Source organism: Falco peregrinus, chromosome 6 (genome assembly GCF_023634155.1).
Source record: "Falco peregrinus isolate bFalPer1 chromosome 6, bFalPer1.pri, whole genome shotgun sequence".
NCBI classification, from domain to species: domain Eukaryota; kingdom Metazoa; phylum Chordata; class Aves; order Falconiformes; family Falconidae; genus Falco; species Falco peregrinus.
The window spans coordinates 22528510-22542610 of record NC_073726.1 but is presented as its reverse complement, the minus strand read 5'-3'; the positions used below and the strand labels follow the sequence as shown (position 1 = coordinate 22542610).

Genomic DNA, 14101 nt, shown 5'->3' with positions numbered 1-14101 from the left:
CTTTTGTTTCTGTTCTGATATTTCAGATCCTCTGCTCCATTAGGTTGATAGCAAAGGTCAGCAAAGCAAGCCTCTTCCATAGATCAAATTTTAAAGCAAGTGGAGGCAGTACATCTAAGTAGGTGCCCCACAGCTATTTTCCCAGTCACATTGCCAAACCCTTCTGTACTTGTTAAAAAGGCAGTCCATGCAACTATCTTGCTCCCATTGCATATGCTTATCACATGGACCAGCTCTTGGTGTGTTGCCAGGGTTTGTGCACTAAACCAGCATTTCCTGGTGAGTTTCACCTCTGTGGTGCCTGTACATGGGAGGAAAAAAAATAAAAAAAAAAAGTCCCGCTGAATTATGTTCCTGGCAGGCCATGGAGAGCCATCATGATAATGTTACCCTGATTCCAAGGGAGTGGGATCCTACACAGAACTTTAAATGTGTCCTGTCCTCCCCCTCCATGTTTTAATGGTTTAAGGTTGAGTGAGTTTGTGTGAAGAGAGGACTTCAGGATTTTTGTTGAAGAGACATCCCTGTGTGAAGTGTTTATTAAAACAATTCTCAGGATTCCCATTATTTAACACTTTCTCAATTCAGTGTTATAATGTAGCTTAAGCCAATGCAGTGTATCAGCATCCCCTCAGTGAGTCTCTGTGGCCCAATTTGGCATCCCTTGCAGGCAAGAAAAGATCCTGCTAAAGGGGAGCAAAGAGGATGGGGTCTCGGTTCCATAACTGGTAACTGCTGCATGTTAAATTTAAGCATGCATGTTAAAATGAAGCTTATGTTCAACAGAATGCAACTGAATTTAGCAGAATGAAAATACTTGCTTTGACACTTTCTCCTTCCTCCCGTTAAATTATTTATCTGGTTTTAAATTGAGAACTTAAGATACTTCTAGGTGTTTTCCTAAACAAAAACTTTTGCCAGAGCTCAGCTGCTGACCTCCTCTGCATCTGTCTGCTTTGACTACAAACATGTCTTGTCCCAAGGGCTTTACAGCCTGAGGAGATGGTTGGTTGTATGTTCTGGGTTTTATGTTGCAGTTGCTGAGGTGGCTCAACATGCCTGCAGTTTCTAAATGACTCTCTAGGTTTCTTGGAGTGAAAAAAACCCCCACATTTCAGTAAAGTCTACAAGAAACCTAAAACAAAACTTGAGGGGAAAGGCTGCATCTTAAAATAATACATGGTTTTGGGAAGTCTAAATTAGTGGAGCATTCCAACTGCGTGAATACATGAAAAACATTTTGCTTTTAACAGACTTGGTACGTTCTTGTAAAACAAGTGGGGCACAGCCCCCAAAACCCAGTTAAATCTTAGGCTTGGTGTCAGGTCTAGCATATGTTTGGGGTCATGCTCTCAATTCTGTGGTTTTACAACCATGGTTTCTCTTTCAGAAGCATTTCAGCACTTCTTGAATCCTCACAAAGAGGAAATCAATTGTACCCAGTGCAGCTGGGAAAAGAAATGATTGTATTTTCTCCTTCTGATATTTCATTTAAAACACACTTGAAATTTCTCACTTGCTTGAGAAGTTTATTATTCGTACATTAAATACTCCATTCCCACCAGTATGTACAGTCACCATGGTAACAAACTTCTCTTGATGGAAGCTGTAGCAATGCAAATATCGTATCTAGTGGTTTAGCTTAGAGACAGATGTATGGCCATGTAAACTACTACTGCTGTCGTCTTTGATGCTTCTGGATGTGACTCTGGTTTTCCCCGTGACTGACTTGAAATGTTAATGTAGTGAATTCTGTGGCTTCTGGCTTGGTGGCTGGCTGAAAGCACAAGGTTCCTGGGTACTTCCACCTTGTTCACGCCAGGTGAGCAGCTTGTATTGAACTCTTCCGGGAGGGTCAAGCAGCAGGTCAGAGGAGGCCAGTGCGATCATATCATGAGGATATTTTCACCTCTCCGGTTATCCCAGAGAAGCTGAAGGCCTTGTGCTCCTGCATCATAGCTCTGTACATTGTCTTCCTTGCCAGTCCTTTCTGGTAGGATGCCTTCCTCAGCTGTGCAGTTGTCTCCAGCTAGGATCCATTTAAGGAGTTTGCTAACTGACAGTTGCTTATAATTACAGACTAATTGTATTTAAATTCTCATGCATCTTAGTGTGTCCTCTTTTACCGAGGTTCAAAGAAATTGTGCTAGTGGAGGCAACACTATACTGTGTTATGGTCACGCACAGGAACATCACTTAAGCTGTACTGATCACAATTTTATTCCAACTCCCCTTCTTCAAGTCTAGTCCTTTCCTTTCACATTTAAAACTCTTGTGTGCCAGCTTCTTCTCACCTTGACTAATACATCTCCCTGCCTTTCTCAAGCAGCACCTCAGCAACCCTTGTGTAGGTTGTGGTTTTAAGTGATTTCAAGCCGTTTCCTTCCAACGTGCTGCTCCTGGGACTGGCCAGCACCACGCATAGCACCAAAACATAGTCATCTTGCAAGTAAAGCTCTGCTGCCATGCAAATCAGAAGGTGTCACCCTGGGCCCATACGTGTTCTCATCCTGAATTGCACTTGGCTAACAATAACGATATGTGTGGGGGCTAATGATAACGAAAAGCGGGGGCCTGATGCTTGTACATGTGGTGTTCTTTCTTGTCTGTAAATGCAAATGAATTGCACAGTAATCAGCACCACAAAACTGGAGTTTAGCTACGGCGCTCGTTACCTGCTGTCAAAATGATGCTGATTGTGTTCCTGTCTAATGTGATTGTGAAGGAGCTTTTGGTGCCACTGCTGCAATCAAATGTTGACCCATCCAGTGCAAGCTTGAGAATGCAGTTTTAAACAAGTTTATTCCAATCTGTTTTCTCTGTGGCAAAAAAACCCAACCCATATGTATTGTCTGCTCTTTTCTTTTTCTAAACAAGCTGAAACTTTTCCAGGGAACAGCACAGAGTTGGGGGGGGGGGGGGGGGGGGGAATGAATTAATTTGTTTCCTGAAGGAAAAGGGCAGTATTACTCAATCCAATGTGGTATGAGATATACCTTGTTGTCTTCTTGTGGTGGTTCCCTTTGCTTCTGGTGAGGGAAGACCAGGTTTGAAGCCTGGAGTGTAGGAAAAATGCTGACTTGAGTTTCTAATTGGCTTATAGCAGGCAACTTGTATGCAAAGTGTCTTCTGGGGAAGGCTGGCTTTTCCTTCTACCTTTTCCTTATTACTCCAGTTTCTTGGCACAAAGTTAAATGGAGAACGGCCAGACATAAATCATCGAGAGCTCCAAAGAAAGCAAGCCAGACTGGAGGGTTTGCTGGAGCAGCAGGTCCTTCTCCCAGAAACCCTGATCGCACCCGCAAGGTGCCTTTCAGTGCATATGGCTGTACTAGGAAAGTGCCTTTTGATGGGTTGCTGGTGACTAGGGTGTTTATCTTGGGCAAATTTGCTGTCCTTGATGTGAAATTGTGAAGGGTGCATGCAGAACAACTTAAGAATCCTCTTGTGTGATTTTTCATTTCAGTTTGTTAAAATCTGGTAAAGAAGAGGTAAGGTGGGGGTTTTTTTAAGCAAAACTGCATTTCTAACAAGAAAATGCTTGCATGCAGTAAAATAAAAACGCAGCAACCAAGTGCAGGTTGCTGTTCAGTTACTCATTTACTGTTCCCTCGCTTCCAGAGCATATTTGGCTGCGATCATAAGTGGCCGTCATCTTGCAACAAGTGAAACCACTTCTGTGTAATGCTGTCCCCCGTTCACTTGTCACAGCAGTAAGGAGGGTCAAGGGATGGGAAAGCTGGTTGTCTTCAGAGCTTTCTATGACTGTCTGGAAGTGACCTGCTGTCCTCCTTCTATTTATCTTGTAGGATTTAAGTGAGTTTTGTGTCTTCCAAAACTGAGATTCCTGGGCAAGCCCAGTTCAGACAAAGGGAGATTGAGATTTGCCCCAGGTATGTGAAGATAAACCGCAGATTGCCCCAGTGGTGTCTTCCCTTTTGGGGGCTGGTACAGACCATGGGGCTGTAGATACAGACACCAGAAACTGTGCAACACAGTTGGTGCTAGAAAACCCCTTTGCTTGAAGCTGGAAACTGTGAGCGGTGCCCTGTGGCAACGAGAATAACTAGCTTGGAGGAAAAGTGATGGATTTGAATAATCTGAATGGGTTTAGCCTGGAGTTCTCAAGAAGTTTGCTACAAACAGGGTGACTAAATTTGCCTCTTGCTGCTCAAAGAAATCACAAGAGCTTTTTTTCCTTTACAATGTTTTTTGCTTCTAAGTGTCCTTTCTTCTGGTGTGCTGCAGAGATAGACACAGAAGTGTAAAGAAAGTTAAATGCAAGTTTTACTTGGGGAAAGTAAGAATACTCCTGATGCTTAAAGCATCAAAGTCCTAACGTTGGCTGTGGTTTCACGTGCACAACTGGCACCTCGGGTAACTTGTGTCAAATAAAGGCAGGGAGTTTAGAGCAGGCAAGGCAGCTTATGAAGGCTTGGAGGTAGGGAGGCAGCTGAGCTGAACTTGCCCTTTTGCTGCCCACGCGTCAGTGTAACTGGTAATGCTGCTAAATCATAGGGCTCCTTATAGGTAACTGCAGGTTGTGTAAGTGTTTCTTAGAGTGGAACTCATTTGTCTTTGTAAGAAAATAAACATGAGTAACTATCGGTCCCAATATTAGAGGCTATTTATGTTGCAAAATTCTGCTTGCAAATACTTAAGAATTCACACCTCTGATGCTTCAAACAAGCAGAGCGGTACTTTCTGTACCACAAGCAGCTGGAGTGGCTGCACTTCCATTACGTGTGGTGTAGTGGCACTCACTGCCTGCAAAACTCTTCATGAAGGAACAAATCAACTGTATTAATCTCATTTTTAAAACACCCTTTGTCACAAAATATGGCAAGTTATTTTCTCAAAAGATGGGTTCTCAACTGCTTAGGTGGCAGAGCTGGGTGTTTTCTGTTTTTTTAAATGTACATAGGTGTGGTCTTAAGTTTTTTTCCCCTCAAATTCAGAGTATCTTCTCTGGTGAGATCCTTTACCTGGAAAGATAGCTGTAGACAAGTCTCTGTAAGTAAGAGAAGACATGGCAGAGATCCTTAGAAGGCCATGACTTGCTTTCTGGTAATGACCCCATTGACCTATCTGCAACTTGTATTGATAATACATAGATAAATATACAACTTTATTTTTCCCTGGGGCATTCCAGCTCTCTGCTTTGTCTGCCTCTTTGGGGCAGGCTGCTTATGGCCATTTGTGTCACTATGCTTGCAAAAATATTTTCAGTGAAATATTTTTAGCTGGAAAACTGATTTACCCAAGCTTATAACTTATGTTAATTTTAAAGAAACTTAATGAAGGGGTTTTTTTTTCAGGCTAAATGTTTGCCAGGAAAAAGCCACTCAACCCTGCAAACAGACTAGCCATCTGTTGGCTGTGATGTTCATCTGGGATTTTGGGAGATCTGGGTGCGAAGTCAGATCCTAACAAATTTCTTTTTTATTACTGCAGGGGAGATCCAATCCTACGATGGTGGGTGGCCCCACACCAGGATGAGGGAATGGGAACTCGACCTTGGAACAGGCAAATCCACAGTGGCCAGTCTATTTCTGACTGATGGCTGGGCAGTCTCTCACTCTCCAGATTTGAAAGGTTTTGTGTGTTTTTTTTGTCCCGACACAGAATAGGCAAAATGCTTTAAATCACTTTTCATTCTGACTGAAGAAACAATTTCCTACAAGCTCAACCCTGAACAATAGAGCCTTGATCTTGATAGGGGGCTGTGGATGTTACTGTAATGCTAATACGTGGCACGGTTGGCCTTTGCGCTTCTGGCACATTTCAGGCACTATATAGGGAGTCTGTAATCAGCTGCAGAAAAATTCCCTTCTGTCTCTCTCCTAGCAACCCCTTCTAAACTGATATTTGAAAATAAGCCTGCTTTCCGTATCACCATCTAAATATTTTCAACACTTAACTGTCATTAAAATTCTCTTTAATAGCGTTTGGACTAAGGTAATTTATCTTCAGGTCCTCAGGACTCCCTTCTAGTTTCTATCATCTTAAGGTAAAGCTTTTGAACTTCTGATCTGTTAGAAACCTGATTTGTATCCGGATTTTGCTCTTTTCTTTAGACTTTTACAGTGGCTATGTTTGACACAAAGTCAAATTAGTATACTGAGATGATAAGGAGATAAAAGCAGCAGGGCCATAAGTCACCTAGACTAGTAGTAGCAAGCTGAGAGTCTTGAAAGGGATTTGGTTGTACTTTTGTTAAACATTTTAGTGGATGTGATGTGTTACAGGTCGGTTTTGTAGCTCTGTAATCTTGACCCTCAATAGACACTGTGTAGCCGTGTGCCCTGCTGTGGAAACAAGGCAGACTGCTTGTACCAGTATGAACCACTGGATTGCCACTAGAATTGAGAATTCAAAAGTCTTTGGATTGCCACTAGAATCGAGAATGTTAGAAGTCTTCATCCATTAACTGCTTGTTCTCTTTCTGTAAACCTGAATAATGAAAAGTGTGAGAGAGTGTGGGCATAGAGGAATTCATCTGGACAGAGCAGACTAAAACAAGGTGAGGGGGTTTTGGTCTTCTCCATAAATGCTGACTGCGTGTTTGATCTCCTGAGCGCTTACAGGTGTGCTTTCTGCACAGCTTTACGTCAGTAGCTGATGAAAGAGGTGGATGGGAATCCTGGACACAAGTGTAGCTACCCTGGGAAAAATGGGGCGGGGAGAGTTGCTGTGAACAGTCTGGTCATGCTGATTGTGGAAATCATGCTCCAAATTCTTGATGCTTTTTTCCTGGGGCTTCCTGAAGCTGTACTCAGTTTACTGAAGACCTGGAGCATTTCTCCTTCCAGGGAGCTGCCTGCAGGATCCAGCACCAGGCCCTGTCTAGCTCTGAATGTGAAAGGGGAGGTTCGTTGTGCCCTAGGCACAGCTGGGTTCCTTAAGTCTTGCGGGTCTCCAGACTGGCAACTCTTTTTTGGATCTGAGACAGCTGATTAATTGATAGCATTGTTTGGAACAGGATTCATTTGGGATTTGGTTGTAAGGTTTTTGCCTTATGGAAAAAATCTGAGCTGAGAAAATAGTTGGGTCTGAGCCCATGTTCTTTACTCTGAGATACATTGCCATGAGCCATCATACAGTTTTCTTTGGGAATGTGGTCCAGACTGTCCTCCAAATGTGTCAGGTCTCTTCTGCTCTTCCCCTGTGCTTTTCCCCTGTGCAGCTACAGGGCTCCCTGGTAGACTCCCTGAGACTGAGAAGCCTTCAGGTCTGCCTTGGGTTCCTGGTCTTCCTGAAGTCCCAAGCTTATGCAGTTAATGTTTCCTTTTCTGAAGACTTCCTGGAGGCGGAAAGATCTCATAGGGTGTAAATGTTCTTTCTGTAATTGCTCCATGCACTTCTGTCGTTAGTGCTCTCAATCATTTTGTTAGTGAGATTTTGAGGTTCCAAATTCCTGGGTTTCTCTACCTTCAGAAAAAACTTGGTGGGAAAGGGAAAGGAAAGCTGGTTCACCCCACTTGTGTTAGAAAGTGAGAGCTCATGTGGAATTCACCTCATGGCCAGGAAAGAGGGCTTCCTCAGCTTCCTCAGTTCTGCTAATGCATTTCTAGAGATTTCCCCTATGTTGATACAAGGGCTTTCTTGCTGAAATCTGCTGTGCTTTCAGTCTGTCTTCAAACTATGGTATCATGTTAATAAGTGAAGTGGTTGTTCCCAAACTCTGCATCTGCATCCCAGTATGTATCCTTTTCATGAACCTAACTCACTTGGTGGACTTTTTAGGTCCTTGCTATAACAGGAAAAACACTCAAATATGGCACTGCTTACTAATAGTTGTTTTTGAACTTGGGAATGCTAGGACTGAGTCTTGACTGCAGAAAGCTCTGCTTTAATTTATGGTTGGTATTAACTTGCTGAGCCGAAGAGCATATAAGCTGCAGCTGCTCAGGAGCTCACTCTGAAGATCAGGCTGGGAGAGCTGTTTTTTATTAAGCGGTACTTGATTTAGTCGTAAGTAAAACCATTTGTATTTAACCTGATCTGCGAAGCTGCTGTAAGTGTTAACATACTTCAGTATTAAACATTTCACTCAGGGGCATCATAGTACATGGTGGGTTTGTGTAAGAGCCTGTTTCTGAACCTGGACTAGGTTAGACGAGTGCATGCATTTTCAAAGGAACTTAAACTCCATCGAGCTTATATTTAAAAACTTACTGTCAGGGTAATGGGTGATGTGAAAAGATCTGGTGGTGAGTGTCCCTTAGCATCAGGTCTGAAGCAAATTGCAGTACCTCGATGCTAAGCTACTCTCCGCAAACCTGTAGGGATGTAACTTTTCCCAGGGATGCCCACTGGCTTTTAGCAGCAAAGTCACTTGCATTTGGGGCAGTTAGGCATCGATCTGCCCTTTGTGAGCTGGTCTTGGGTGACTGCCAGGTGCAGTGAGCTACTTGCCATTTAACTGTAGGGCAGAGCAGCTTATGCTGAACCAAGAAAACTCTTGAGCCAAAACAAACCGCTGGAAACTTTTTTCCCTCCCCATGAGAATGAAGGGAAGAAGGTTATTGCATCCAAAGTCTTTTGGAGCTGGCACTGTGGGAAAACTCTGTCCAATCTGGGAGGCATTGTTCTTGAGGAACTGTAATAAATCCTGATGGACCCTGCAGATGGGACTTGCATCTCCTGCGTATACAAGTACACACACAGACTGCTGGGATTGAATTGGCACTTCTGAATACAGGAGCCTCTTCTCTTAGTTCGTGACGCATCTAAGGTAGATGGTAATGTGAGGTTAATCTGAGCAGAGAATTGTTTCTGGTGGTAGGTCTCAGGCAGTTACCATTCCTGGTGGATCAGGTATGTGTGCGCCCAGACATATGGGTGCCTGTTCCTCAGTGCCATGAAAGTGTGAGGGGGTCTGCATAATTGCTGCAATATGGAGAGCTTCCTGGGCAAATTTTGTGCCTTGAAAGCAGAAAACCTTTTGCATCAGAGTGAAAAAATCTTTGTTGTGAAAGGGAACCTGGCTTCAGTTTCTCTTAGCCTGAGCATTTCTGCTAGGCTTGCTGCTGTGATGTTAAGGATCTTATATTAGATATTCTGCGCTATTGTCCCCTTCCTACAAACGGGGGCAGCCTCTGTGGTACAGAGCTGAAGCAGCCTGAAGTTCAGGTGGGGACAAACCTTTGATTTTTCGCCTGCTCTGTTTTTTTCTGATGCTTCCCTTGTAATTCATATTAAGATTATTGATTAAAGGTAATTGCTGTAGGATATTATTCACAATCCATTAACCCTGATTTATAGCCAAATTCTTCAGCAAGCTTGGGTGCTGAAACATCACCGTTAATTGTCTTAACTGAGCCTTACTTGAAATGAAGATTTCTTGCCTTTCTGTTGTATTCCCTTCTTCCCAAAGCGCTGGTGCTTTGATTCTTTCCTTTAAATGTTGAGAAATACAGTTGTTCTTTTCACACTGTAACAGTGCCTCATAATCTCGCCCTTCTGCCATCTCTCCAAAGGCACAGAGTTTTTTGGTCTTGCAAGTCAAATTAACATGAGATTGCCGTAATTTGCATCGTAGCTGTGGGAGGCCATCTGACAGCGCCTAAGGCAGCCAAGGAGGACTGAATTCATCAACTCCTGCATTTGTCAGAGCAGGGACTGGAGCGAGCTCTGCTCCTCTGATCTGGGCAGGAGAGTAAACATTTAATGTGAGTGGTTGGCAAGGGTGACTTTTCTGTTTTGTGGCTCATCTCCTGAGCGCTGGGAAGGAGAGAGGTCTCTCCTAGTCCTGGCCTCACCTCCCAGCCTTGTCCCTGGAGGTTCATGTCTGTGTGCAGTGACACTTGGGAGCAGTTGCTGTTCCCAGATTTTTAGCTCCCCTCCACAGCCTGAATATGTTTCCAAATACGTTGCTGATACAGATTTGGCGTTTTCTTAAATCAGAGCTTATGCTGTGCAGAAGTAGATGGAAAACACAGCTCTGAAGGGAAGGGAGGCATCATCTCAACATTACTCAGTGCAGGGAAAGGGATTCTCCAGTGTAGAACTGGCTTTTACTAACATGTAGTATGGTCACTTAGATGTGTCAGGATACTTAAATGCCATGTCACAGGATATTTTGAGTATTTGGCTTTAAACTATTTGGTTTGACAGGCTCCTAGGAAGTTACCCCTATCTGAGTAAACGCATTTTGTTTTCTGGACTAAATGTTTTCCTTTACTTGATATATCAGTATTGAGAGCAAACACGAAGTCACAATCTTAGGAGGACTCAATGAATTTGTTGTGAAGTTTTACGGACCACAAGGAAGTAAGTATATGACCCAGCCCTTCTATAAAAACAAACTAATGACTTATAGTGGGGAACAGTGAAATGACACATTCTTCTGGAGTGGAAGGAAAAGATGAGCAAATCTAAGTGAGGATGAGAAATCAAAGGGTAGCAGTGTTTGGAGGCTGCTCCCTCAAGGGTGGGGAGAAATAGAACTGTGAGCATTGATGCAGATGAACCACCTCCCTTGGAGCTGAGCAGAGCTGGATACTGCCTTCAGACAACTAGGGCCTCTGCTATGGCCTTCCTTACTGCTTTTGTTGATCCTTAGCTTTTCTAGACCTGACTCATAAGTTTTGCATCAGTCATCTGAATTTTTGCAGAGTTTATGATAAAGATTGCTTTTCTAGTGGCTAGATCACGAGTCAGGTCTCCAGCATGCCTTAATTTAGTAACATCTCTAAAGGTAAGTAGATTATTCCAAAGTCTCTGTTTCTAGTAAGGCTCTTGTGTCTTTGTGTTGAGATCTTCTGCAGTATCAGTTAAAATCATCTATTTCTTGTTGGGCAGCTCAGGAAAAAGGCTTTTACTGTAGGAGGTTTGATATGAAATCTTACCCTCTGATGGAGCTAAGTATTCTTCCAAAGATGTGTTTTGCTTAATGCTATAGTTCTGTTTATTCTCTCCTGAGTTATGAAGTGTCTAATACCTGTGTTTCTTTCATTGCAGCACCATATGAAGGTGGAGTATGGAAAGTTAGAGTCGACCTTCCTGATAAATACCCTTTCAAATCCCCGTCTATAGGTAACCAATAAGCACTTTCAGTCAAAATTGTGTTACTGTTTATGCAGGAGAGATGTTGGAGGTGAAGTTGAACCAACCCTCAGTGCAATCATTGGATCTTTACTTCAGATCTGCAGAATGATTTTACCATAGACTTCCAGATACCACATGCCAAGCAGAGAGGAAGTTTGGCCTTTTGACTGAAGGGCTAGAAGCTGGAAATGTGATATGGTCACATGTTCATGTGTTGATGAACTGAGTCTCTCTGCCATGTGCTTATTTTTTTTAATAATATATCCATCCGTGGGTAAGGTGCAGGATACTACAGTGAGTGGTGGAGCCTGTTTATAGAAAATTACTCATTTGGAATGGAGAGCAAAGACCACAGTGCATATTCATGGTCTTGGGGTGAGCCTGGCTTTTGGCACCACTTGTCCTAAAGTGGATAGACCTAAAAGCAGGAGCTGAAGCCTCTGTCCTCTTGGACTAGGTGATGCGTATGTGGAAGAAAAGAAGTAGGGACCTATCACCAGAAAAAACTGCAGCTGGTTAGACTGGTCAGGTTTGTTTAAACTTGGAGGGCAAATAGGAAGTTTTGATAAGGAAATGTTCTTTAGACTGTATCCATCCTATCTTTGTCCTCGGGTAACGGTGATCTAACTCACATGTCTTCTTGTACCTAACTTTATTCCAACCACTTAAGCTATAAATAAAATAGCCAATATTGCTTGAAAAACTGGAGCAGATGCATGAAGTTCCAACATCTCTGTTCTGGCTTATGAAATAAGTGCTGGTAACTCAGTGACATAGAGCTTCTCTATCAGAAGGGTGTGCTTGTGGCTCTAGCCACTGGAGGACTCTAAGGAGTGGAGAAGACTGCTCAAGGAGAGCTTGACTATGGTTGGATGAGATGGGTCCCTTCCAATATCAACATCCTGATTTGGAGTTGATAAGTATTGGCTGCTTTCTTAAAATAGACTCTTACACTAAGAGTGCCATCTATTTAAGATTCACTCTCTCTCTCTCTCTCCCCCTCTCTGGTGAGAGAAATAATCTGTCTAGTTCCAAACATGAACCATGCCTTTTGGGAAAGAGCAACGCTGGTTTTATGCTGTCCTTTACCTTTCTTTTTTTCTGTTGAAACCTTAACTGAACCATGGAAATGTGCCCACAGCTGAGTAACAATGCAGTATTACTGCAGATTCAAACCCTTTTCTCCTTCCTTTTGAGTCAGCTCTGAAGCATGCTGTAAACCTCTTAGGTTAGAGATTCTTTACAAGATGCACAGTATATTATTTGGTGCCAGTCATTTTTCCCTCCCCGCTTTTTAAGTGGCACAAACTGATGCAGATTAGGGTACTGTCATGTTGGCAGTCTTAAATGTGGGCTGGCTACAGTCAACTCTCAGCATATAAAACCCAGTTTCCTTGTTAATTGCTTTGGTGCTAGTCTACTCAAGATTGTTTTTTTCTCCCGATGTTCTTCCTGTGTGTATCAGAAATCAAGGTTGCTGGCTTAAAACAAACAAACAGTCTTTCCAGTAGCCTATGAAGCCAATGTAGCTAAACGTTGGCCAGGCTCTTGTATATTTATAGTGCTGTATTTAGGCTCTTCTTCATTGCATGGAAGTTGGTAGGATTGACCTTTTGGTTTGGTGGTTTGGCTTGGAGGCTGTTTAGTGCAGGCTGGGATAGGTGGGACTAAAAGGCAACCTGGGATCAGAGTTGGCCCAGCTGTGTTTTCAGAACTGACACCACAAGGATGGCTTTTCTCCTTGTGAACTCGGGGTGGGTGGGTCTGTCGGGAGTTTTCTGCTCAAATCACTGTTGCTTTGTCCCTTCTAATGTTGCTTTTGCTGTCTTCCTTTTAGTACAGCAGCTTTCCATCTGTCAGCTTGCTTATACCCGCTGTGTTGCGACTATTTTATTCCAGGCTCATCAGACCTTCTAGCATGCTTCCCTTGCCCTACAAAGTCTCTGTTTGAGTGGCTGAAAACCACCTCTTCTCTCACTGAGCTCCCCAAAAGGCTGGCTCTTGCTCTAGGTCTTGCCTTGCTGTCTGCTGAGCGAGGGCTGCTGGAAGCGCAGGTTACTTCCTGGGCAAAGCAGTGTGCAGCTGAGGGTTCAGGTTGGATAAACAGTCGATGCTAGATGAGACCTGGCTTAGCAAAGCAGGGCTCAGCTCTGCTGCAAGGAGGAAAGTGCTGGGGAGTGCAAGCACCAAGAACTGTGCTAGGACCTGGGGAAGCTCCCAACCGGCTCCAGGAAGAGGTTTGTTTTTCTTTGTCTGGTTCTCATTTCTGCTGCCCCAGCCCAGCTTATCTGGACAGCCAGGGCTGAGTGAGGTCTCAGCCCCTTCCTCTGGGCCAACTTGATCTCTGTGCCGCTGCTCTCAGAGGCAGACTTGGTGTGCAGTGCCTGATACCACTGGTTTTGGCATTACAGATAGCTCCTTAGCAAGCCTTTGTCCCAGCAGAACTGGGAGCATTCACAAGCTTGTAAATAAGACCTGTTCCCTCCCAGGTCTGCCTGTTCCAGTGAGCTTGGGTGTCCTAACCCAGCAGTCCTCAGCCAGCTAGATAACACAGGGGTAGGAACTGGCAGGGAATCTCTGATCTGAAAAGAGGTGGAAGTAAAGGATTTCAGAGATGATGGAGCCAGTAAATGGACAGAAGGTCATCTCGAGCACACGTGTAGCTTGTTTGCAGCCCTTCTGATCTCAGCACTGCATAGCTTCTACTGTGGTGATGACATGCAGAGTTCAAATTGTCTGTGTAAGTCACTGGCTTGTATAAAGTATAGAATCCAGCAGTTTCTTTTCCTTTAATAAATTACACTTCTATGTTGAAGCTTAAAGCAAAAATGCAGTCCTTGCAGCTTTCCTTGTTCCTCTAGTACTGTAGGCTAAAATTTTCTTTCCATCTTAGAAAATCTTAATGTGGTCTTGAACATGGCACGGGCTTTTTGCAGCAAATAACATGATGGTTTGAAGCATATCCATATGTTCTAGACAGTCGCTTCTGAAAAAATGACTGCTAATAGTTGCTTTCTAATCTGTTCAAATTGCTTTTATCCCAGCATGG

At 43.5% G+C, this 14101-nt stretch overlaps 1 protein-coding gene across 4 annotated transcripts in view; it reads left to right on the top strand.

The window, feature by feature from the left end:
* The window catches only part of UBE2H (ubiquitin conjugating enzyme E2 H), a 53230-nt gene that overhangs the window by 17462 nt on the left and 21667 nt on the right, over positions 1-14101 (top strand). For 2 of the 4 annotated variants that reach the window (XM_055808420.1, XM_055808418.1), the window contains exons 2-3: positions 10199-10275; positions 10966-11040. In XM_055808420.1, coding sequence (XP_055664395.1) covers positions 10199-10275; positions 10966-11040 — 152 coding nt within the window. Of the gene's footprint in view, positions 1-5454; positions 5596-10198; positions 10276-10965; positions 11041-14101 lie in introns of all 4 variants that reach the window. The other 2 variants (XM_027783701.2, XM_055808419.1) reach the window with 2 other exon arrangements.